General features: G+C 44.6%; 1 protein-coding gene across 1 annotated transcript; it reads left to right on the top strand.

Moving 5' to 3' along the window:
• Nucleotides 1–6,920: 6,920 nt before the first annotated feature.
• Nucleotides 6,921–9,169, top strand: LOC147966762 (disease resistance protein RGA2-like). Its single transcript, XM_087529100.1, has one exon. The coding sequence runs from the start codon at nt 7,078–7,080 to the stop codon at nt 8,554–8,556; it is 1,479 nt and encodes a 492-aa protein (XP_087385226.1). The 5' UTR covers nt 6,921–7,077; the 3' UTR covers nt 8,557–9,169.
• The last annotated feature ends 14,498 nt before the right edge of the window (nt 9,170–23,667 follow it).

The raw sequence follows: 23,667 nt of genomic DNA, 5'->3' as shown, positions 1-23,667 counted from the left end.
AGTACATCATTTCATTCCATTGCATCATTTTCATTTGAGTTCATCTTGATGCCCGAAATGCTGTTAGAAGAGGGCTACTTGAGTTTATTGTCAGATCTGCTGCTCCGTTTAGCACTTTTGTCATTTTTGCCATGATTAATGTGTGCACGATATGCCCTGATGCTCTACATGTGTTTTGTTAAGGGTTTTGTCATCTCTTCAGAGGTGCAACCCATGTATTTTTGTGATGTGTGTGGTGACTAATGCAAGCTTGCAAAGTGGTGCACTTGGTAAATCTGTTTTCAGAGACTTAGTATTTTCACTAAGTCCTGGAGTTGTTTATCTCATGATGCCATATGTTCATGTTGTTTCCTAGTGATCCGTGCCTCTTTTGAGGATGATCAGTAAGGGCGTTTTGTTAATATTGTAGTGCTCTATCCAGCCATGCCTTTGTTTGCAATTATGGAGCGCCCTAGCTTGAGTCAATCGAGCTCTACTTTTGCTACTTTGTGAATCTAGGCAGATTGTCAACTTGTTTGCAATTTTGCCGGTGATGTTGTAGTTGATCCGTGCATGCTATGCTTTTGTTCTTGCCATGTCTAGCTTGCATTTTGTGCCTTCTTGATGGGTGTATGCTTGTCTTGCCATGACTTGCACCGTAGTGAGTGCATCGAGCTCGTAAACATGCCTACTTGAGTTATATTTCAGCATGTGTCAGCTTTCACTAAGTCTGAAAACTGATTATGTTTTTGCTATGTTCACATGCTTGCAATTGTATTTTCTGATCCCTTTTGGCTCAAGGTCACTAAGGGACTTTTGTTAAGCTCTTTGAGTAGCTCCATGCCATGCTTTACTTTTCCATGTTAAGGTCCTATAGCATGTAGTTTTGTTGCTCCGAAGAGGGCTACCTGATCTGAAATTCCAGACAAGTGTTAATTTCACTAAGTCTGAGATCTGTTTGCCATTTGCATTTTTGCCATGCTTGTTTGAACCTGTTAATGGATGAATTGGCCGTAGCTCAGTGCTAGACTTTTGTTAAGCATGCCCATTGCAGAATATGGGCATCGCCAGAAGAAGGTGCCATGCGAAGGTTCTGGTGATCCCGTCTGTACTCCAGCATGTGGTGTAGGACATAGAATCCATCATTAAGAGAATCGTCCGGTTGCTGGATGCAGCAGAAGTTGGTCTTATGGCCGAAGGCGACCCTGCCGCCCCTCATCTTCTTGTCCCTGACCTCTCCACCCAGTGATTGGTAGTGATACATAGCACTGTCGAGAACATCCTTGATGTGGGTGTAATCCTTTTTGTGAATGTTCTTCGACGTGTCCAAGTAAAGAGCGTGGGAGAATCGGGGGTAGAGGATGATGAGGACGGCGCGCCCGCCGCTGCGCAAAATAAGTCCTCAAATCAATTAGCCTCCACCGTGCAAATGAATGATTGAAATCGAAGGAAGGATAGCAGCGTGGATGACTTACACGGGATGATAAGGCACGAGAATCGCCCCCTTGTCCTTATTGGTGAGCATGAAACTGACGATGTAATCCCTCGCGTATTCACGGTGATTTGCGCAGACTCCCAAGAAGCCCTCGTGCATGTAGTACGGGTCAGCGACACAGATATGAGATATCTGCTCAACCCCGATGATGTAGTTCATGTGCAAGGCATAAAGGCGGACAAACGTAAAATCCAGCTTCTTCACGTGAAACATGTCGAATATGTAATCAAATCGGAGGAAGAACTTATCCGCGGGGAAGCTGTCGACGTACGACATTTGCCACGGAACGTTAACCACGTAGAGTGGGTATCCTGGATCTTTCGAGGCGATGAGGTCTTTCTCTACCCGCAGCACATCGTCATGAAGTCTCTTTAGATCGCCGAATCTGGCCCGTAGCGCTGTTGCAGGTAGGATTGGTTGATCGGGGATATGCCATTTATCCGCACTGGGGATATCTATACGGTCCTGAAGCCGAGGCGGCTGGATCATAGAAACAGCTTTTTTGCCTTTCCTCGCTCTCTTCCTAAACTTCTTTACTACCGGAAGGTCGTCCATAATATGTTGAGACGGCAATTCAGGCACCGACTCATGACGCTCAAACCCTGAGGAGGCGCCAGTATAGACATACTGTTCAGCAGTGCCATCGTCGTCCTCATCCTCATCCATGGCGACGTCATCAGCGACTAATGGAGCCTCCTCCTTACCCCGTCCGCTATCACCCAACCCGACACCCGACGATAATTGGGTAGGTGGGGTGTTGATGTTCATACCTTGCTGAGGCTGCATGCTCGTGGGTGTGCTCCCGGCCGCCTCCAGACGAAGCAGACTCTTTGGCCACAACAGGAACCACCCAGCATTGCAACAATCACCAAGCCGCCCCGGTGTCTCGTCGTCATCCCCCAGTAGTACTGGAGGAGGAAAATTCTCGTGGCCCGGTTTGACACTGGCCACGGAAATCTTGAAGACGTTTGGGGGGATCGGCCGGCTGTGGAACAATGGTTGCCTCTTTGCTTTCGGTTCTACACCGGATCCGCTCCCTGAGGCAGCGCCGGTCTCAGTCTCAGCGCCGGTCTCAATGCCGGTCTGAGTCTGAGCGCCGGTCTCAGTCTTAGTACCGGTCTGCGTGTCGGTCTCAGTCCCCGATGCCACCGGTGGGCCCAGCAATAACATCGGTTGATCATCGGTAAGGCTAAAAAATTCGTCTGTCGCTCGGTAGGCGTCGTCGGAATCACCAGAACCCTGTCCTTCATCGTTGCTAGCCATGTTTCCTATGATTAAATCTAGTCAATTAATTCTAGACCTAATAAAATGAATAATGACATAAAAAAGGCCTATTGTTTTGCAGGAATGTTGACTCCTTCCTAGTGCGGCAAATCACGGGCACTCGATATGTCCTAGTTTGTAGCACAAGTCATGCCGAAATTCACGGAAAATTTTGGCATGAGCTTTGCTAAAAAGTGGACAAATCGAGAACCTGAAATTTGTCGGAAAAGAAATGAATCAACATTCCGGCAAAACATAGGCCACTAAGCATCATTCCCTGCAAACAGTGTCCAAATATACACGAGCAACCACATGTCCAAATTTCGCAAGCTAATTCAAAAACAAAGTGTAGAAGAAAATTCATTTAACTACTAATAGAACAAAATTCAGTTAACTTTAGTGCTCTATAATGATAAAAGGAAAAAAAAATCAGTTAACTACTAATTTCATTCATTTAGGTTATTCATTTAACATCACCTAATTAACCTACTGTACCAATACTACTAGCAGCACTACTAACCTAATTAACCTAGCAAAACTCTAGTGCCCTAACTGAAAAATATCTAATTAACATCTAATTTTTTCTCTAAAATACAGAGAGTGATGAGTGAGGGGGGGTGGGGGACTTACAGAGAGGGGAGAGACGGTGGCGGGGAGGTGCTCGGTGACGGAGGCAGGGGCGGAGAGGGCGGGCTCGGGCACGGGCAAGGGCGGTCCTGGGCGGGCTCGGGCGGCGGTGAGGTGGAGGGCGCCGACGGTGACGTGGAGGGCGGCCTTGGGCGGCGGCTGTGAGGCTGAGGGCGGCCTCGGGCGGCGGCGGTGAGGCTGAGGGCGGCCTCGGGCGGCGGCGGTGAGGAGACGGCGGTGAGGGCGAGGGACGATTTGGGAAAGAATTGGTGGCCGGGGGGCAGGGTGGGGGGAAACCGCTGTTTAAGTGAAACGTAACGGTAGCACGTTTCCGAAAACGCGCTATAGCTAAGTTAGCTATAGCGCGTTTACTGAAACCCGCTACTGCTATTACTTTCTCCTTTTTTCCCTTTTTTCACTTTATTTTATTTCCGTTAGCAGCAGCGCTTTACACGTAAGCGCGCTGCAGCTAAGGAGATTAGCAGTAGCGCTGGGCCATTATACGCGCTACTGCTAGGTTGGGCTAGCCATGTGCGCCCAGTTCAAACGTAGCAGCAGCGCTTTTCGCTAGTACGCGCTACTGCTAAAGTCATAGCAGTAGCGCGGTTTATTTACACGCGCTGCTACTAAGTAGCAGCAGCGCTTGATTTTGTACAGCGCTACTGGTAAAATTCTGTGTATAGGATTTTCCCTAGTAGTGTAACTTGCAACTCGCGCGATATAGTTGCATGTCCAACCCCAACATGCAACTTGCCCCGACCCCTATCTAGTTTCATGTCCAACCCAAACGTGCAACTCATGCCCGACACACTTGCATGTCCACTCTTGGCACACAACACGTTCCCCAACCTAGTACCCCTATCTAGTAGTATGTTTTCTGCAAATACATGTGAACTTTTGTAATACATGTTGTATATTTTCTGTATCCACGAGGAATACTTTTTTAACAAACTTTGAACATTTTTTTAACATTCATGATGAATATTTCTTCAGATATTGTCCCAATCATTTTTTAAAATATATGGTAAACATTTTTCAAAAATCTACTAATCATGTTTCTAAATGGTATGGAACTTTTCAAAAGATTTATGCTATCATTTTTTTACATTACATATATCTTTTCTAGAAAATGGTGTGAGTTTTTTAAATGCATGAAGTTTCTTTTGAAAATTTGCCACAAACATTTCTTTGAATGTTACAAAACTTTTTTCAATAGTATAATACTTTTTTTAAACATCATAAACATTCTTTTGAAATGCATGAACAGTTTTCAAATGTCAAAATTTTTTAAATGGTGCAATTTGCTTTTGAAAATGTATGATTAAAAATAAGCTAAAATTTTCATGTTTTCCAAAAAAAATCTCAGAATTTTTAGAAGTTCCCACACTTTAAAAATTGTTTGAGGATTTTAAAAAATTGTGAAAAAATGTTTGAAATACCAGTTTTCGTTCTTATTTTTGAAGAAATGTTCCGAATTATAAATTTTATTCACATTTGAAAAAAATCGAAATTTTAAAATTGCTTGGGTTAAAAAAATATTCGACATTTCAAATTTGTTCGCAATTTGCAATAAAAAAAGGTTTTAATTTTTTAGAAAATACTCCCTCCCTTTCTAAATATTTGTCTTTTTAGAGGTTTCAAATGGTGACTACATACGGAGCAAAATGAGTGAATCTACACTCTAAAATATGTCTATATACATTCGTATGTGGTGACCATTTAAAATCTTTAAAAAGACAAATATTTAGAAACGGAGAAAGTATCTTCCAATCTTGCCGCTATATTATAGTTCTTTAAAATTTCCACTTTGTAAACAACAACAGCTGCCATTGGCTGGAGTTGTTGGAGCTGTCGTTGCCTAGTATTCAGTCCGCAGTTCGATTCCTATGAAGTGCAGTGCATTACCGACAATATTATTTTGTTGTGCTCTAGTCGGCCAGCCCGAGTAAAAAAAAAACAATCCTATGAAGTGCAGTGCGTTACCGACAATATTTCTTTGTTGCGCTCTAATCGGCCGACCCGAAGAAAAAACAAACAAACAAGAGAACAGCGTGGTGGGCTGGACGAGCGCTGACTTATGCTGATGTCACAACTTATGCTAGATACTACTCCCTCTGTTCCAAATTACTTATCGCAGGTATGGATGTATCTAGATATATCCATTTATGCGACGAGTAATTTGGAACGGAGGGTTCCTCTATAGACCAATATAAGAGTGTTTATATTAGTTTATAGAGGGAGTATCTCACATCCAAATGTGATATAGTCAGACCTTTTAGAAATGCATCAGCGCGTTGTGTTAAGTTTTCTATCCGTGTGGACTCAAACTCAAAGGGTGTTGGATTGAGCTAAGCATCTTCTGTCTCTTCTGCGTTCTGTCTTCCGAGTAAAGCGATCGCAGAGAGAAGAGGAGAGCGCGCATCGGAGTTCTCTTCTTCTTCTTCTTCTTCTTCTTCTTCTTCTTCTTCAGAGAAAGGACATGGACGGCAAGGCGACATGCCACGTACTCTTATCTAGTCCTAGTTTGTAGGAGTAGATTGTAGATGTCGACATCTTCAGAGAAACGTCGGCGGCGAAAGCACAACCATAGTAACCAACCCCAGCTACTCCTACTACTGTAGGTTATACTCCCTCCGTAAAAGAAATATAAAAACATTTAAGGAGTAGTACTACTAGCTTTCCGCACACCACGAGAAGTAGACTAGACGCTTCGCTTTGATTCTTCAGAGTCAGAGGTGCCACCTTTCTTCACTCTCCGTGTCAAAGTTCTCAGCTACTAGTGTGATTGGGACTTCGATTTCTTTTGAACACTCCAAATCAACCCATCCAGCCCAGCTTTTTCAATAACGCTGCATAAACTAGTCCGGGTTCGTTAATCAAATCCACTCGACTGCATAAGCAAGGTTTTTTTTTGTCCTTGCTTCCATGCTTCTCTGCTACGTTTAACATGCGAGCTACGGAAAGAACAAATTTATGGATTTTAAGAAATCCACAAATTTGTTAACCTACACACAAATTTTTTATGGGCTTTAGTAGTGAATAGTGGAAGTGCTAAACATCAATGAATTTGTTTCTTTTGTAGATCAGATGTTATAATATCTCATAAAGGAATTATACACACATGTAGAATTCATTCGTACGTTCATGTGGATCATTTTTTCAGAATTTTTTGAAACTTGCGATTTTCATTATCATTTTTTTCTGCACAAAACCGACCCAAAGGAGCCCCATCTCTAAAATGATTTTTTTTGTAGTGTACTACTATTGTCAATAAAACAGGAGACGGTAAGAATTTCAAAGATATTGATCGATATGCATGGTACATATCTGTGTATTTCTTATGTGGAAAAGAAAGGTCTCGTGTGTTAATTTCAACATGGGTTCTGTGGTAGAGGTTAGTTTCAACTTTCAACCAGTCCCGTTCACCTGAGCAATACGTGGCTGTTGTTCAAGTGGAATTGCAAGAATTTCAGTCTTGACGTGTTGTTCGCGCAAGATTTTTCCCAACTTTCAACCAATCACTTTCACCGGTAGCAATAGCGTGCAACATGGTTCACACGAAATTGCAAGATTTTAGTCTTTCTCTCTCAACCAACCCTTTTCTCCAAGAGCAATAGCATGACGCTCGGAATTGTAAGATTTAATCTTAGTCTCTCTCGCTCTCTCTCTTTCTCCCCATCTACACACAAAAGAAACGCGAAGAAACATTGAAGATGGAGATGGTTGTCTCTGCGATTGCAGGCGACCTAGTTAATCGGTTCATATCCTTCTTGATAAAGAAGCACGAGAGCCATGCAAATCTACAGAAGAAGGTGGAAAGGCTACAACAACTGCTTCGTCGTGTTCACATGGTCGTCGAGGAGGCCGAGGGGCGATACATCACCAACTCCAAAATGTTGCTTGAGCTCAAGAGGCTTGTGGAGGCCATGTACCAAGGTTATCATGTCCTGGACACCATCAAATACAGGGTCCTTTGCAGCTCAAGGGCCGAAAAGGAGGTTAGCAGCAGCTCCAATGCCTTGTCGCTCGCGAATTCTATCAACTGCTTTCGTACCAATTCTATCAACTGCTTTCATACCACTAGGAGCACTACAATATTTGATCACCTTGAAAGTTCACTGGAGAACTTAGAAACCATGGTTTCTAACATGAAAGAGTTCGTATTTCTTGTGGGCGGATGTGAACGCATGTCCCGAAGCCCTTATGACACGTACCTCTACACTGATAACTTCATGTTTGGACGTCAAGTAGAAAAACAACAAATCATGAGTGTTTTGCTGCAAGAAAATATTCCCCCTTTCGCTCCAACTGTTCTTGCCATCATCAGCACCAATAGAGTGGGCAAAAAAACTCTAGTCGCGCATGTTTGTAATAACGACAGAGTTCAGTCACACTTCTCTTCGATCTTGCGTCTGAATGGAGAAAGCATTTGTAGAACTGAGCATGGAGCTTTCATTCAAGCTGGGAGGACTTTGGTTGTGGTTGAATTTACTTCAGACATAGATGATGAGAGTTGGCAAAAGTTCTATTCCTTGGCCAAGCGTATGGGCAAAGGAAGCAAGATCATAGTCATAAGTAGGATCGAGAATGTGTCTAGGCTCGGAACCATAAGGCCGATGCACATAAATAGCTTATCGCTCGAGGAGTACAGTTACCTCTTCAAGGTCCTTGCATTCGGAAGCACAAATCCAGAGGATCACCCCCAGCTATCATCGGTAGCAAGTGAGCTAGCTGTGTTGATGGGAGGTTCACTTGTGGTAGCAAATGTGTGCGCCGATATCTTCAGAAAGAACCAGAATGTTCAGTTCTGGCAACGTATCCTCAACAAGTACAGAAACGTGGTGGCAAACAACCTCTCAGTGTTCCGTGAACATCCAAAGCTTCTCATGGAGAGAGATCGCCAAGTGGATATAGCAAAACTTGTGTCGTCGACCTCTGCTCCGCTTCGCCTCATGCCACCGCACTGTGAAGATGACGATTGTGCGAGGGATTTGCCCAAGGTGAGGTTTGGGGACTTGATCGCCGGCTCGGTTGATCCACCGAAGGAGGAGTTTGAGTTAGTAGCACGGGAGTCGCGGATACCGTCGTATAAAAAGTATGTTAACGTTGCTAAATTCTCCGGTGAGGTGAATGTTTCTGAACGTGCGGTCTGGCCTAGCAAGAAGCGCAGAAGATTTAATCAGAGCAAGTAGTTTTCTTTATGAGATGAAGTCAAGAGGACAATGAGCTGTTGTAAATCTGTACAAATTAATCTAGGGGCGTGGCCTGCATGACATGATTAGATCGCCAAGCTTTTGTTGATCAATGCCACGTCCGAATTTGTTGGCCATTCCAAGTTGATTACTTCGAGCTGTACAAGCACACTATGGTCCTGTTTGGTTCGGTTGTGGATTTCTAAAAACAGCTGTGAAAAATCTGCTGTGAAAAAATAGCTGTGGAAAATCTGATGTGAAAAAGATGTAGGTCATTTGGCAAACCAGCTGATACAGCTTTTTCAGATTTTGGCCCGCAGCGAAATCAGATTTTGGAAAGCACGTCCTGGGCTGCTTCCGCTTTTGGTTCAGATTTTGACAGCGGGTTTCTGAAATCGGATTCTGCTGGGTTCGCCCTTTGGTTCAGATTCTGCTGCGCGGCAGTGAAATCCGTCGATAAAAGCTGAACCAAATAGGGCCTATGTACCATGATTTTCAAGCTCTTAACCAATTAATGAAAAAAAATTGTGACATCTTAACCAATGAATTTGTTGTCATAGTTGTTGTTGGCAGTTGGCAGGCAGTCTACACAAGAGAAAGCCAAGCAAAGTAAGAAAATAAATATCAGGTAACTGTTTGGTAAAAAACAAATAACTATGTCACTCCGGGGGAAATCAGTCAAGTTTTACACCTGCAGCTAGGTATGCGTAGCAGTTTCGTGCACCACCACCACCTCAATCTTTTATTTTTTAGAAAGAAGAATGCCAGACGTCTTGATAATGACGTCTTGATAATGACAGAAATACAAAGTATTGAACCAGCTTACAAAAGAAAACTAAAAGAAAACTGGTAAAACTGATAGAAGAAAAAAGAAGGAAAATCACGCAGAAGCTTCTAAAACCGCCTTTTACCGATCCATATAAGCTTCCCAAACCCGCTCTAGGAAATCACGGAAGGCACGTTATCTCACAAGAAGCGAGACATAGCTTTTGGGTAAGTGCGTGTGTGACCGCGTAAATTGCCATTTTTGATTTAGGTGGCCAGACTGGGCTAGTTCTTTATTTTGTTTTTGTTTCATTCATTTGTTTGAAATAGAAAATATTAAGGAGGGGCATGGCAATTTAGGACCCGGCCTCACTCGTAGCAAACATCGACCTATGTTTTGTTTTCCCCTTGACCCGGATTTGATCAATCCGAGCTCTTCTCCTTCGCGTCCTGTCCCAGTTTCTTTTCGATCTTCTCTCACGAAAAAACCTAGCTCTCTCAATAAACCCTACCTACATTTACTTGTTGCGGCAACGAGCCAAGGGAGAGGGGTAGATGATGGATCCTGCTGAGGAGACTCCCAAATTGTAAGATCGTCAAGTTTTGTTCAGTTTGAATGTACATCTCTCATTCGATCAATGGTTCGATGTTTTGGTCGTTTCACAATGACAATTGCGAGGATTCTTCATAGATGTCCATTTTTCTATTGGCCTGATCATCCCTGCCAATCCACTGGATTCATCGATCCGGAGAAGAAACAATGTGTGGATGGTGAGACTTGCCAGCGTTTTGCAATTTTTCGATGATGCCTTTGCCAAGGTGCTCTAGCATGACGACCTCCTCATGAAGATACTTATCTGTGTCGACTTCCCACCATCCTTGTTCGCGCCTTCCTTGTCCTGCATGTGATAGCTGCCACGCCTCCTCCACCCAAACAACAAATTTGTCTCACTCAAGACTCAACCCCTTATCCCCATCTTGTTTTTTGCCATGATCTAGATAGATAGGATATTTTCTCACATGCACAATAATTAGTTCTTTAAGGTAACCCATCTCAGCATTGTAGAATAGGGTGTCTAGGACCAATCATATTTTTAATTTACGGTTTGCTAATTCACAGTCGACTGAGATTTATTTTCCAAGAAGCAAAATTAGTGACGAAATGTAACTCGCACAATTTAAGTTCAGTGAAGAAATGCACTATGTATCACCTGCCGACAAAAATAATTAAGATTTAAATTGGCATGAGATTTGTGCAATTTGAATCCATACGGTGAACATTGTTGTTGCAAAGGCGGAAGAACATCACCGTGAGGAAGATCTTTAGCTTGTCTTCAATTTATCCTCCCTATTCTGCATTTCTGCCGGCTATATGTAGACCCAAATGGGACATTTTTTTATTAGGCATGCATTGATTAAGCATATATTTTAAAAATGTTATGCGTGCATTCTAAAAAGTTTTATCATAAATTTTAAAACATTTATGTTATAAAAATTATAAAAGAAAAGAAAATGAACAAAGAAAAGAACGCAGGGAAAACCCAACAGAAAGACCAAAAAAACGAGGAAAGGTTAAGAAAACTAAACCAGAATAAAAATAAATAAAAGTAAAAGGAGAAAATGAAATAAAAATAACAAAAGACGCTTAAAAAGGGACAAAAGAACCCAAAACAAAACTGGAGCGGTAGGGCTAACTAAATCGGTCCGGCTAGTTTTTGCGTCGTTGGAGCGTTTGTACTCTGTGTTGCCTGCCTCCCTGAATGGGTCGGCCTAGCACTTACTCGCTTGCAGTTAGGTCTAGTTCATTTTCTCAATAATTTTTTTTGGTCAAGTTCATTTGTCTTCTTTATTTTTGTTTATATTTCGGAACTTTTAAATACATATATTTAGAAAATTACTTCACTAAATTTTATAAAGGTTTCCCTTGCATTTAAAACATGTACATGCAGTAAAAAAATGATTCGCATAATTTTTTAAATGTTTGCACCATTTTAAGAAATGTTCATGCAGTACAAAAAAATTGGTTCGCATAATTTTTTAAAATGTTTTCACCATTTTAAAAGGTGTTCAACATATTTAGAAATATTCAAATATTTAAAAAGTTATTCATAATGTTCATAAAAATGTATGAAGTTGTGCACGTAATTCATAAAAAATGTTCATGAAATATATTAATTTGTTTCAGCAATTTTTTTAAACATCATGACATATAATTTCTGCCCATCATGTATTCAAAAAACTGATCTCGTTGTATTTATTAAATGGTCATTGTGTATTTAAAAATTTGTTCAACGTGCATTGAAAAAATGTTCAATGTGTATCTGAAAATGTTTAATGTGTATTCACAAAATTTTCAACTTCTGTCAAAAAAATCAATATGTATTAGAAAAATATCCAACGCATACTTAACAAAATGTTCAATGTCTTCTAAAAAATGTATATTAAAGAAGTCCGAAGTCTGTTAAAAATGTCCATACACTGAAATCAGGTGAATTTGACAAAAAAAAGATGAGAAAAATCAAAGAAGAAAAAGAAAAATAAATGATACCCCCTCCGTCCTATAATGTAAGACGTTTTTTTACTAAAAAAACGTCTTACATTATGGGACGGAGGGAGTTGAAAACAATTTTATTTTAGCTTTTGCGTTTGCACTTCTATCTGACACAACATGCGTCTTATAGGTATTGCCATAAATAAATTCGATAATAAAAGCCAGTTCAAATCGGGCCAGAAGCCTAAAGGGCTAGAGCGTAGTAGAGGACTCCATCTTCTCGTGGGCCAGCTCCTTGAACCTTTCTTTTTCTCTTTGGTCCTCCATTCCATAATATAGTATGTATGGATTTTGAAAAAAAAATCAAACTTTACAAACTTTGACTCACCACCGTCTCCTCTTCCAAAGCTCTCTTTGTCTCACCACCGCTCCACCACTCCGTCGCCATGAACCCCTTCACCACTGACCCTTGATGGACGACATTTATCCTTGGGCGCTCGCTCGTTGACCATGAAGTTCCTGAAGTCTATGGAGGCTTGCGGCGGCTAGGCTCTACTGCTTCTTGGGTTGCATTGGATTTAAACGAATGTAAGTGGATTGTTCTCGATTTAACCCTCCTACATGTGAAAATACTCAATCCCATTCAAACCACTGAATCCATATTGGATATGCTATGTTCGGCCCAAATTGAAGCCTAGAAGTAGATTTTATGCCTAAATCATGTTTGCGAACACTAGAATTAATGCGTAAATAGAACGCGAACATGGTTATCAGTGCCATTGGGGATAGAGGGCTTACCACCATTGACGAACTTCCGCCTGGGCATGATGAAGTCGGTGCTCGCTGTCCAGATCTTGGCTCCGCTGCTCGCCGTCTAGATCTTTTGCTCGCTGCGCTGGCGTGAGAGTGGAGAGAGGGGAGAGTGAGTAGTGAGAGATGGGTGAGGGAATTTATGATGCTGCTTTGAGAAACAACGCACCGTCTCCCGTGTGCCCCCACGCATGCAACCGCCTCCACCCACATGCCTCGAGTTGCATCGCTCGGGGTTGGCTATGAAAAAAAGGACGATTCAATCATTCCTCTAGAGCCAGGCCCAAAGCCGCTTTAAGGTTTGTGTGGGCTATGTTTTCGATGCAACTTACACAACCAAATGGCCTCAAATTTCATCCAGCGGGCCTGGCTGAGTGTAATGTAGTCTACTAGCGCCTTTGATTGTTTTGTAGTATGTGCATACGTCGTTGTCGACGTGGATGCACGAGAGAGGGGGGGGGGATGCGGGCGGCCTGATCCCAACTGGTAGACTAGACTAGATGCTTCACTTTGCTTCTTCGAAGGTGCTACCTTTATTCACTCTCCATGTCAAGTTCTCAGCTCCTACTAGTGTCGATCAATCCATTCTTAATTTATGAGCTCTCCATGTCAATCAATCCGTTCTTAATGTCTTACCCCCTTTTCAACAACAATGCATAAATAACCAAGCCTCATTTTGTTTCTTTAGTTAATCCATTCTTTTTTAGCGGATTCAAATATTTTTTGTTGATTTTCAAAAGTTCATGAATTTAGAAAAAATATGGGTTTGAAAAAGTTCACGTATCTAAAAGGTTCACAAGAACGGAAAAGGCAAAATTAAATTAAAAACGGAAAAGGAAAATTTGAATAGAAAACCAGGAAAAAATTGGCCAGAAGCTTCTTAAACCTTTGCAAAACCGGTCAGAAGCTTCATAAAACCGGCCGGGAACATTCGCGAAGAAAAAAAGGGAACCAGCTACATGGGCCATCCCATTACGTACACGAGGTGTGCGCCGTGTACCGATTGCCAGGGGCGTTATAAGCGCTACTAGGAATCGGGGGATTCGAAGCATTGGAATTTTGTTTTGTTTTTTTTTCTCATGGAAATTCAAGTTTTGTCTAGAAGGATCGAGTGGCAGTCACGTATCTCCATCTCTGGTTGTAGTTGTGGATGCCACACACCCGCTAAAAAAAAGGATGCCACACGCAGACGTGGACGCACGAGGAAGAAGGATATGGATAGGAGAAACGCCGGCGGCCCGATCCAAACTGCAATAAACTCCAGCCGTTCAGCCTCCCAGAGCGCCGAAAAAGAACGGCCTGGGGGTGAACCGGCGCTAGATTAGCCTCTATGGGCGACCTAGCTTCCAGCCACGCCTTCAGGCGCTGCCCCCAGTCGCGGCAAATTCAAATGTAGTCATTCCCGCACATAAAATAGACGCTACAAATCCGGCGATCAAGCGGCCATAAGTTCGGCGATCGGATGAAAAGTTCGGCGTACAAAAAGCAGAAAGGACGCGCGTGCGCATCAGACAACGAGGTCGGCCTCTGACGTTGGCGGAGTCGGCGTGCGCAGGCTTGGCGGGGTCCTGTGCTTGGCGGCGTCGGCGTGGCTTCTGTGCTGTGGGGAGTCTCGGCGGCATCATCGCTCGGGCTTGACGGGGGCGTGGGCGTGGGCGGCATCCTCGAGGGAAGCTGGTTCAGGATGAGGTCACGCTCCGCCAAGTACCAAGCCTTGAACGCCTCGTCGTTGCTCTGGAGTATGTCCGCCCCGCCCAGCAGGAAAGCAAGGTCGGCGTTTCTCTTCTTCGCAGCGACATTGGTCCGGAGTAGGTCGAGCTTGGCGGCGCTGCTCGACATCAACGCCGACCACCGCGCGTCGGTCTTTTCTTCACGAAGGACGGCCCGGGCCTGTGCGTTGGCGAGGCAGTGCTCGATGGACTCCTGCACTCGAGCGGTGGCAGCGTCCTCGTGTTTCCCCTTTTTGGCACCTTTGTTGCCGTCCGGCCGCCCCTCTGACGCGCCCGGAGTCGGCGCGTCCGGCTTGTAAGTCTCCTTGGCCTTGTTGAGGGTGCGCCGGACTTTCGCCCACTTCTCGCACTTATCAATGCGCTTGTAAATATGGAGGTACTTGAACTCGGCGTCGCTGTTGCTCTGCCGATATAGGGCGAACATGCGCAACAACTGCGTGGAGGAACAAACAGTTGGCGGGCATACACGGCGAAGAGAGGCGGGAGACCGACGTGGCATACCTGATCCTCAACGCTGGCACCACTCTCCGGGCGAGCCGCGACCTCCTCGGCAACCCCATGCCATTTGTTGCGCGCCCCCTGGACACGCCCCCAATGGTTCGCCATCGCCTTTGACCCGCGCTGCATGTAGACGCCTTTGAAGTAGGGGTCGACGAGTGATGCGCTCCCAGTACGTCTCGATGCTCTGGTTCGTGCCGGTGGTCGGGTCGAGGCAGACGACTTTACATGCTTCGGCGAGGCATTCCTCCTCCTTGGACGCCCACTTGATGCGCGGCTCGCCTGACCTGGCCGCCCGCTTCTTCTTCTTGCGCCTCCTCGCCGGAACAGTCACCGGCTCCTCCTCCTCCTCCCCCTCCTCCTCGTCCTCCTCCTCCTGCTCCTCCTCGCCGTAGACGTAGCCGAGCTCGCCGTCCATGCTGCCGCTGAGATCCACCGTCTCGTTCGGGGTGACGAACGCGGGAGACGCAGCGGCCGCGGCCGAACCTGCCGCGATGATGTCGTCCATGTCGGCCTCGGTCTTGTTGGTGTCGCCGAGGTGCGAGAAGAGCAGCGCGCAACGGTGGAGAGGGGGCGTTGAGAGGACGCGTAGGCCGGCGACGAGTAGTTGTATGGAGGGTACTGCACGCCGGCGAAGCCGGGTGTCCATGGGGGAAGGTGACGTTTGGGTTGAACCCACCGTGCGCGTCCCCATTGGCGTAGCCCGACGAGGGCGATCCCCATGGCTGCGGCGACGGAGAGCTGACGCCTTGCTGGCCCCAGGGCGCGTACTGGGCGTGGCTGCCGGGTGGATTCATCATCCCCGTGAGTCGCCTCGGCCTCGGCTTGGTCCGCCGAAGCGGCAGTCGCAACCGCGTGTGCCGCGTTGTTACGGGCCTTCTTGGCGATGGCCCTGTTCCGCCGGTCGGCGGTGACAGCCTCCCGTCGCTGAACTTTCGCCCTCCACTCGGCGTTTGGCATGCCCGATGGTTTGGACGGCGGCGCCCTCGGCTTCCTCTGCTTCGGTTGGGCGACGGATGCGGTCGAGCTTGCCGCGGCGCGGGGGACGACGTACTTCTTCAGTGGCATGGCGGCCGGCTGGGAGGCGAGCGGGAGGGAGATTGGCGGGAGGAAAGGAGAAAATGAGAGGAAAGTGGGGAAAAGCGGGAAGAAACGACGGGAAGAGGCGCTCGACTCGCCGACAGGGCGGACCCACGCACCCTTTTCGCTTGTGCCGGCGCCCCAGGCGCCTCCCAGGGCGCCGGGTTCTGCCCCGCCGACACCAGTTTCGATCCGAGCGGACGAAAAACGGACTTTTGAGGGGCGACTGAGCCGTTTTTTAACGCCGGCGCCGTAAAAACGCCTGCGGAGAGCCTGTTGAAGGCGCGGCTGGAAATGCTCTAACAGACCCAACTTTAACATAGTCGCTTGGCTTTATGCGCACCGCAACAAATAGATAGACTAGACGCTTCGCTTTGCTTCTTCGGACTGAGGTGCTGCCTTTCTTCACTCTCTGCGTCAAAGTTCTAGTGTGATTGGGACTCTTACTTCTGCGTCTCCACGTCAATCAATTCATTCCTTAATCTCATACAGGCCTTTCAACAAAATTGGATAAATAACCCAGCCCCATTTCTTTTCTTTAGTTCAATTAATCCATTCCCTTTGTAGGGGTAGTTTAATCCATTCGACCACATAGGTATAAGCAGACATGCAAACAACGATAGTTTTTATATTTACACCCTCTGTCCTACTCCCTCCGTTTAAAATAAATGACTCAATTTTATATTAGCTTTTGTATAAAGTTAGTATAAAATTGAGTCATCTATTTTGTAATAGAGAGAATATAATATAAGATGTTTTTTTTTGAACTAACAACGTCTTATGTTATAGGAGGAGGGAATACTAAATAAACCGACCACACTCTTATAGAAGTAGGATATGCATAGAAGTAGAATATGCACGTGTGCATTCATATGATAAGTGCGTATGTATATACAAAAACGTCTGCGTCTGTACTGTATTAAAAATAAACTCCATCGCCGTTACGCATCCTTCGCCTGCCGGCCGTCCATACTTAATCGGGAGCGATTAGTTTAAAGTGCTCACACGCGCACAGACGCCAACGCGTCAACTAGCTGCCACTACCAACCAAACAAATATCAAACTTCTTCTAAGACAGTTTATAGACGTAGACGCTCATATATATACATATATATTTATTCTTATGAACACGCGCACATACACACGCATCTTACTCCTATGAGCACCTTTTAGAGACCGAGTATGCACATCATCTTAATAAAGTCATCACAGATGCTTTCGTAGTCGATGGCAGGGGCAGAGCCAGGATTTGGACATGAGGGGGCGAAACACTATTTGACTTAAAAGATTATATATCACCGTATATTAAGTCTCAACGATAGTGTCGATGATAAAGTATAAAATTATGGTTCGTAACTACAAAAAAAAATGATAATTCTCAACAAGCTGTTGGAACTTGAAGTTCAAGCAATTGGTTCGAAAAAGTATTTACCCCATCACTGGTTGTTGTCTTTCACTTCATCTTTAACTACTACTCCCTCCGTTCCAAATTACTCGTTGTGGTTTTAGTTCAAAAAAACCATGACAAGTAATTTGGAATGGATGGAGTATAAGAAAATACACATAAGTACTAAAATAATTTACTAATTTATATGAAGCATTAATTAAGTACATTAAGTTCATAATTAGAAAAAATCCTATTACTATCGTTCCAAAATAATTCAAGTTTTAGGTTTATCCTAGTCAAACTTCTTCAAATTTGTGGAAAATATGTCTGGAACACCAAATTAGTTTTGCTAGAACCTTTTAAAAAATATTCATGCTATGTACTTTTTTTCTGTAGATCTTATCATATTTTTTTCTTAATTATTTTCGAAGGTGGGATGTATTCCCTTCGTTCCTAAATATAAATATAAGACGTTGCGGGAGCAGAGGGAGTAGCGTGTAGTGTACCTGCATCTGTTCTGCTCACCGGCATCTACCTGTATTTGATCCGCTTGCCTCTAGCCCTCCCCGCGCTCGACAGCAGACTATAGATCAATGGACGATGCTGTTGTCGTGACGAGTAGCGGCCAACGACAATGCCGCAATGGCGATCGCCCTAGCCCCTAACAGGACGCGCTGATGACAAGCGGCAGCGACGGCGGCGAACGCCCTAGCAGATATACAGCACACACACCTACGTTCGCACATATCAATGGATCGATCTGAATGGATTAACACTGGCCCGTGGCAAAATAATAGCCAGCCACAACCACCGTACATGGGTTATTGGGTTATATGGGCTCCTCTACTTCGGTGATATTTCAGTTAATTGCTAACATATGGGCTGGGCTATTTATGCAATTAGTTCCGGCCATTAGGCATATATACAGTACACACTATCTACACAATTGTTGAGGGGGGCGAGCGATTGGCACGGGTCTGACCCCTGCTCGCCGCTCCCTGTCTTCGCCCATGGATGAGAACGTCTTCTCCCACTAAACGCATATTATTGAAAAAATCTGAAATAAATCTAGAAAAATGCGAGCACCAGTGTCAAGTCTAAGACTTGAATCCTAATGGTTTGTGGTGTACCATCTTCTCCTAACCATCCAATCATAGATTGATTCGCAAACATATCCCACTCAACCCTTCTCTTCTCCCTTCTGTGGATAAATCCACCTTGTCTTTTTTCCATGACTAAATTGTGTCATAGGATAGGGGCTGGGGCGCGCGGTTGCATGCTTCTTGAGGCGATCATTATCTTTAAAAAAAACTTAAAAAAACATGGTGGCTGGTTGGTGATCTTGTGCGCTCTAAGAGCATCTATAGTAGACCCCGTAAAAAGCTTCGACCCACAAAATAACCGCAAAAATCCCGTCCGAACATACCCCGCAAACGCGGCCGGCCCGTAAAATTTTTTGAGGGGCGCGGCAAAATCTTGACCCCAACCCGTGAATACGCCCCCCTCCCCCCCCCACCGCCCGTCGGTGCCCTGCCTATAGCAGGAGCAGTTGTTGGGGAGGACATTTCAGTCCACGCTTTTCCCCACCTACCATCTCCCCTCTCCCCCTCGCCCCGCCGCGCCCGCCCACGGTTCCAGCGAAAGTAGCCGGCGGGATCACGCCAAAAGGCCGCCACATGCACGAGATTGCCCTCCCCCCCCCCCCCCCCCCGCGCCACGGGCGGCCGGATTTGGCTTTTCCGGCCACCGGTGGCTGCGCCAAGCGATGGAATGATCGGGGAGCACCTCGCGAAGCCCCGGCAAAGTCCCATCGCCGCATGTAGGTACGGGTTCATCCTGTCGCCGCCGCCGACGGTTTGCCGGCATGGATTCGGCCGGCCGGCCGCCAGGCTCGACGCTCGCACAATGGCTCTGCGGCTCGATGCCGCTCATATAGTGCGACGACTGTACGCGAACAGTGCTGCGGCTAACTTCGGGCACGCCGAAGCACCCCGAATGGGTGTTCTTCAAATGCGAAAACGACGGGGTACGTGTTGTTTTCATTCTGCTTTGGCACCACATTCTTTGGTTCAATTGCAATAGCTCATTTCGAACATCATCATGTGTGTAGGAAGATGGATGCTCATTTTGGTTTTGGGAAGGCGAATACATTGATTTATTGATAGAAAGAAACTTAATAGACGTTCGTGCACTCCTTAGTAGAATCGAAGGTAATGAAGCGGCTGCATCTGCAACTAGAGGGGAAGCAACGTCTACTTCTTTATAACCAAAGAAAAAGAATGAAGAATGCAAAATCAAGAATCCGCAGATCAACAACGAATGCATGGAGAAGATATTGGTCCAACTAGTGGGAGCAGCTATGAAAGTTGGAAATCTTCTAAAATGCATAATTGTGGTTCTTGTTTTCTTTGGTCTTACTATTCTAGCAAAGAGTTGGTGATGTCATATGTATCCAATGTTGTTGAAAAAGCAAAGAAATGTATTATCTTGTGTCAAATTGAGGTGCAAATTTCGGATTTGCGGGCCGACGGGAGCAGCTCCAGACTGGACCCCGCAAAGTCGACCCGTAAAAAAGCATATTCTGCGAATATCCTTTTATACGGGTCCGTTTTGCGGGGTCTGCCTCTGCGGCCGTCCGCGCCGGCTGCAAAGCCGTTTTTCTGCAAACTACAAACGGGTTTTGCGGGTCGGTGTTATGCGGAGTCTGCTAGAGATGCATGGAAAAATATAGCACCATTGGACCCTTGTGCCTATTTGATCCAAAGAGAGCACATCCTTAGCCATTCCCGTCCAAAATCAGTGGATGAACCCCTGCACATAACCACAACTACCGCCGTTGAACATGCTGCTCCCCTGCCGCCGTTGTACCTGCTGCTCTCCCTTGCTGCCCTGCGACCTTCGCCCTCTCGTGCTCTCCCTACCCCCCCCCCCCCCCCCCCCTCCTAAAAATCCATGAGCTCCATTATATATCTCCACAAGCTCAAAGTTGAAATGCATAGAGCCGTGTTAACCAATGATCCAAATTGCACCAGCTTAGTCACACATACGAATGATTTACTGTAATTTTTTACTTTTTTCTGACAACTTGGTAAATTTCAATCAAAATGTGGCCAAACTAGTTAAGCTCGAAGTTGAAATGCATTTTGTCGTTGAACCAACGATCCAAATTGCATGAAACTTCCCCAGATTAGTCGTACACTAGCGCGCAAAGGCGCGGCGACGCCCATCAAGAAGTCCATGTCCGTGCCTTTGTCGTTAATCAAAGGGAAGGAGTGCTAGTGTTTTTTAGACTGGATTTTGCAATCTTGTTATATAGCAACCTTGCTTTTTGAGTTTGGTTAAACGGGACATTTATTTATTACACACAGCTGCATAGCTCGGAGGAGTATATAAAAGCAAGTGTAGAAGCTCACCGACATGTGGGACCAATGAAACATGTGTCGGCAAGTGCCTGTATACCTCGAGAAACCTGTAAAAATTCATGATTCTTTTTATGTACTCGCAATTATATATAAAAATGGCATCCATGCCCACAAAGAAAATATCAATCGCTAAAGCAGTGTTAAAATAGTTGGCCTCTACAAACCCGATCTTTCTTAAGATATAATTCAAAATTCTTGTGCATCATCGTCATCAGTGCTGGCGGCCCATGTCTTGACCGGTGATGTCCATAACGTGTGCAGCTCCTCTTTCAGTAGCCCGAGATACAGATTAACATTATTTTCCGGTTGTTTCTGCCCTTGAATCAGCATACTCACGTGTATGAACTTTGTCTTCATGCATAACCATGGGGGAGGTTGTATATTCATACACCCCCCCCCCCCCCCCCACACACACACACATTATTGCAAAAGCACAACTTTTTATTCATCTATCTCGAGAGAGATCAAGCACGGTGATGAGGTCGATGTCGCTACCTAGGGATCGAAAGTGGATGAGTAGATCTAGTTTGGGAGGTAGATAGGTTACACTTCATTAAATGGGTAGATCTAGTTGGGGAGGAGATGACTCTAACTAGTGGAGAAGGAGAGCTAACTAGTGAGACAAAGCTAGGAGTGTGGAGGGAGAGAAAAGTGAGGAAGAGAAGGGTGTGCATTAACGGAGATGGTGGAGGGAGTATTAAAGAAGAGAGAAGAGAGGTAGGAGAAGGCAAAGAGAACAAAGCTAACAATGGGGGAGAGGTAGGAGAAGCAAGTGAGGGAGAGGATGGGGGAGGGGGAGGGTAAAGGTGGTTGTTGCGCCTTAGTAGCAGTGCAGGTGCAGGGTCAGCGCTACTGCTAAGCATAGTAGCAGTAGCGCTGGGTCTATACCCGCTGCTAAGCGGGGCTCACCAGCTGGCGGAGTGCAACCATAGTTGCACAGCGGTGCAGGGAACCCGCGCTACTGCTATCTATTTAGCAGTAGCGGGGGTTTCATGGGCCATGCTGCTACTATAGCCAGCCCCGGTGGGCACGGCGGGGACCACCTGTCAGCAGCGCGTGTTGTCGAGCCCGCACTATTGTTATAGATTTACCTGTAGCGCGTGTTGCACCCCCGCACTGCTGCAAAGTAGCAGTAGCGCGGAATATTAACCTGCGCTACTGTTAATCCTCCACCTATAAGGCACTAGTTAAACGCCCGTGCGTTGCTACGGCTTAGTAAAAAATCAATGTAATTCACAACATTGCCCATGTGGCTTATAAATATGTTGCCAAATATCATCTTGTACTTGATAATATAACAAAATCCATGTGGCTCATATTCAAACCATCATGACTCAACTTACGAAGTCTAGCTTCATACTATTGCTTTGTGTTCTACAATGGAGAAACATAGGGCCTCTTTTCCACTGAACTTTGACAGATATCTTCTCCATCCAACTTGGATAAAAATTAATACTCTCCATCCATCCTAATTTAAATGGCATGCGTGCATTTCGAAATCCTACTTCAGCCATCAATTTCATCAGCTAAACATGGGAGTATGGTACAACAAAATATCACCAAATTTGTTTTCAAGAAAAGTTTCCAAAGGTACAATTGTATGGCACATAGCACATAATAGTACTGAATAAATTAGCAGCCAGAGCATGCACACTTTTTTGATGAAATTCAATTTTTTTGAAAACATGTTCTCTTTCTCCTTGCAACCCGTCTCAGCTTTGCTAAGAGTTTCTGTGTTGTAATTGCCACGCAATAGAAGCCACACTTCAATATGAGGAACCTTAAACTTCTGGTTTTCTCTCTATGTATAAGAAGGCAAAAATAAATAAATAAATAATATATATATATATATATATATATATATGATTAGTATTTAAGCATGAATCCCCATCTTACAAAGGAAAAAAACATAGTACATTCACATATCTTATCAAGAACACAAGGATGCCTACGATCCACTCCCATGGCTAAATGTAATATGGGTTAATGAAAACTCAGGAAACGACTACAAAAAAAAGTTATATGCTCCTCCACTGAGAACGGTAGAGTGCATGGAGGATAAATTTGCAAAGACATGATAATATTATTCACTGTCACAAAAACACAAAATGAAGCAACAACAAAAAGGATAATTTATGAGCTAGTTTCACCCCGGCATAGATTCTTCATTAATACTTGCAGCACCTCAATAATAAAAATTTAGGAGGTAAAATAGAAGTTGAAGGCATGATCACAACCTGAAATAGATGACACAATAATCAATAAAAATATTTAGTTTGAGGTTCAACACTTCAATGATGCATTAACTGAATAAATGTTTCTAGAAGCAGACCATACCTCAAGGTAAAGATGAATGTTCTGGTACTTGGATTAAAGAAGATGCATACTTAAACTGGAAGCACTTCCAAAACTTCCTTCGGTGCCTTCTTTGTATCATTATGTAGCATGACTGTCTACTTTATTAGCCCAACAGAACTGCTTAAGTTGGCTGAGTAACATGCACATAAATCATAAAAAGAATAAGTATTATCAGGAGATGAGCAATATGTCCTAAAAAGAAAAGATATATAGCTCCTGAGCAGACGTCTCTTTTTTACTTCACTCCAAATAGCCGCACACCATATTTGAAGAATGTAACACTCCCTCCGATTCAACTTAATTGATGCAGCCGCTATACAATATCCTCTATACATTGTATAGATGCTGAGTTAATTAATTCGGATCAGAGGGAGTATGAGTTTATATCTAAACAAATAGGGAAACTTCAGGTGAGATTGTTTCATTCTAAAATAAAGGTAGAAGCATATTTCCATGAGGTGAACACACACAACTCTCAAGCAAGTACATATTATTCTCTAATAAATGGTATTTATTTCCTAAGGTTTTTTGGTTTCTGTAATATTGTTGCTTATGGTGATCTCTTCCCCT

The sequence above is a fragment of the Triticum urartu genome, chromosome 6A, assembly GCF_056163025.1.
Source record: "Triticum urartu cultivar PI428250 chromosome 6A, HENAU_Tu73, whole genome shotgun sequence".
Lineage (NCBI taxonomy): Eukaryota > Viridiplantae > Streptophyta > Magnoliopsida > Poales > Poaceae > Triticum > Triticum urartu.
Note: the sequence above shows the minus strand (reverse complement) of the source record. Positions and strands in the feature narration are given on the sequence as shown.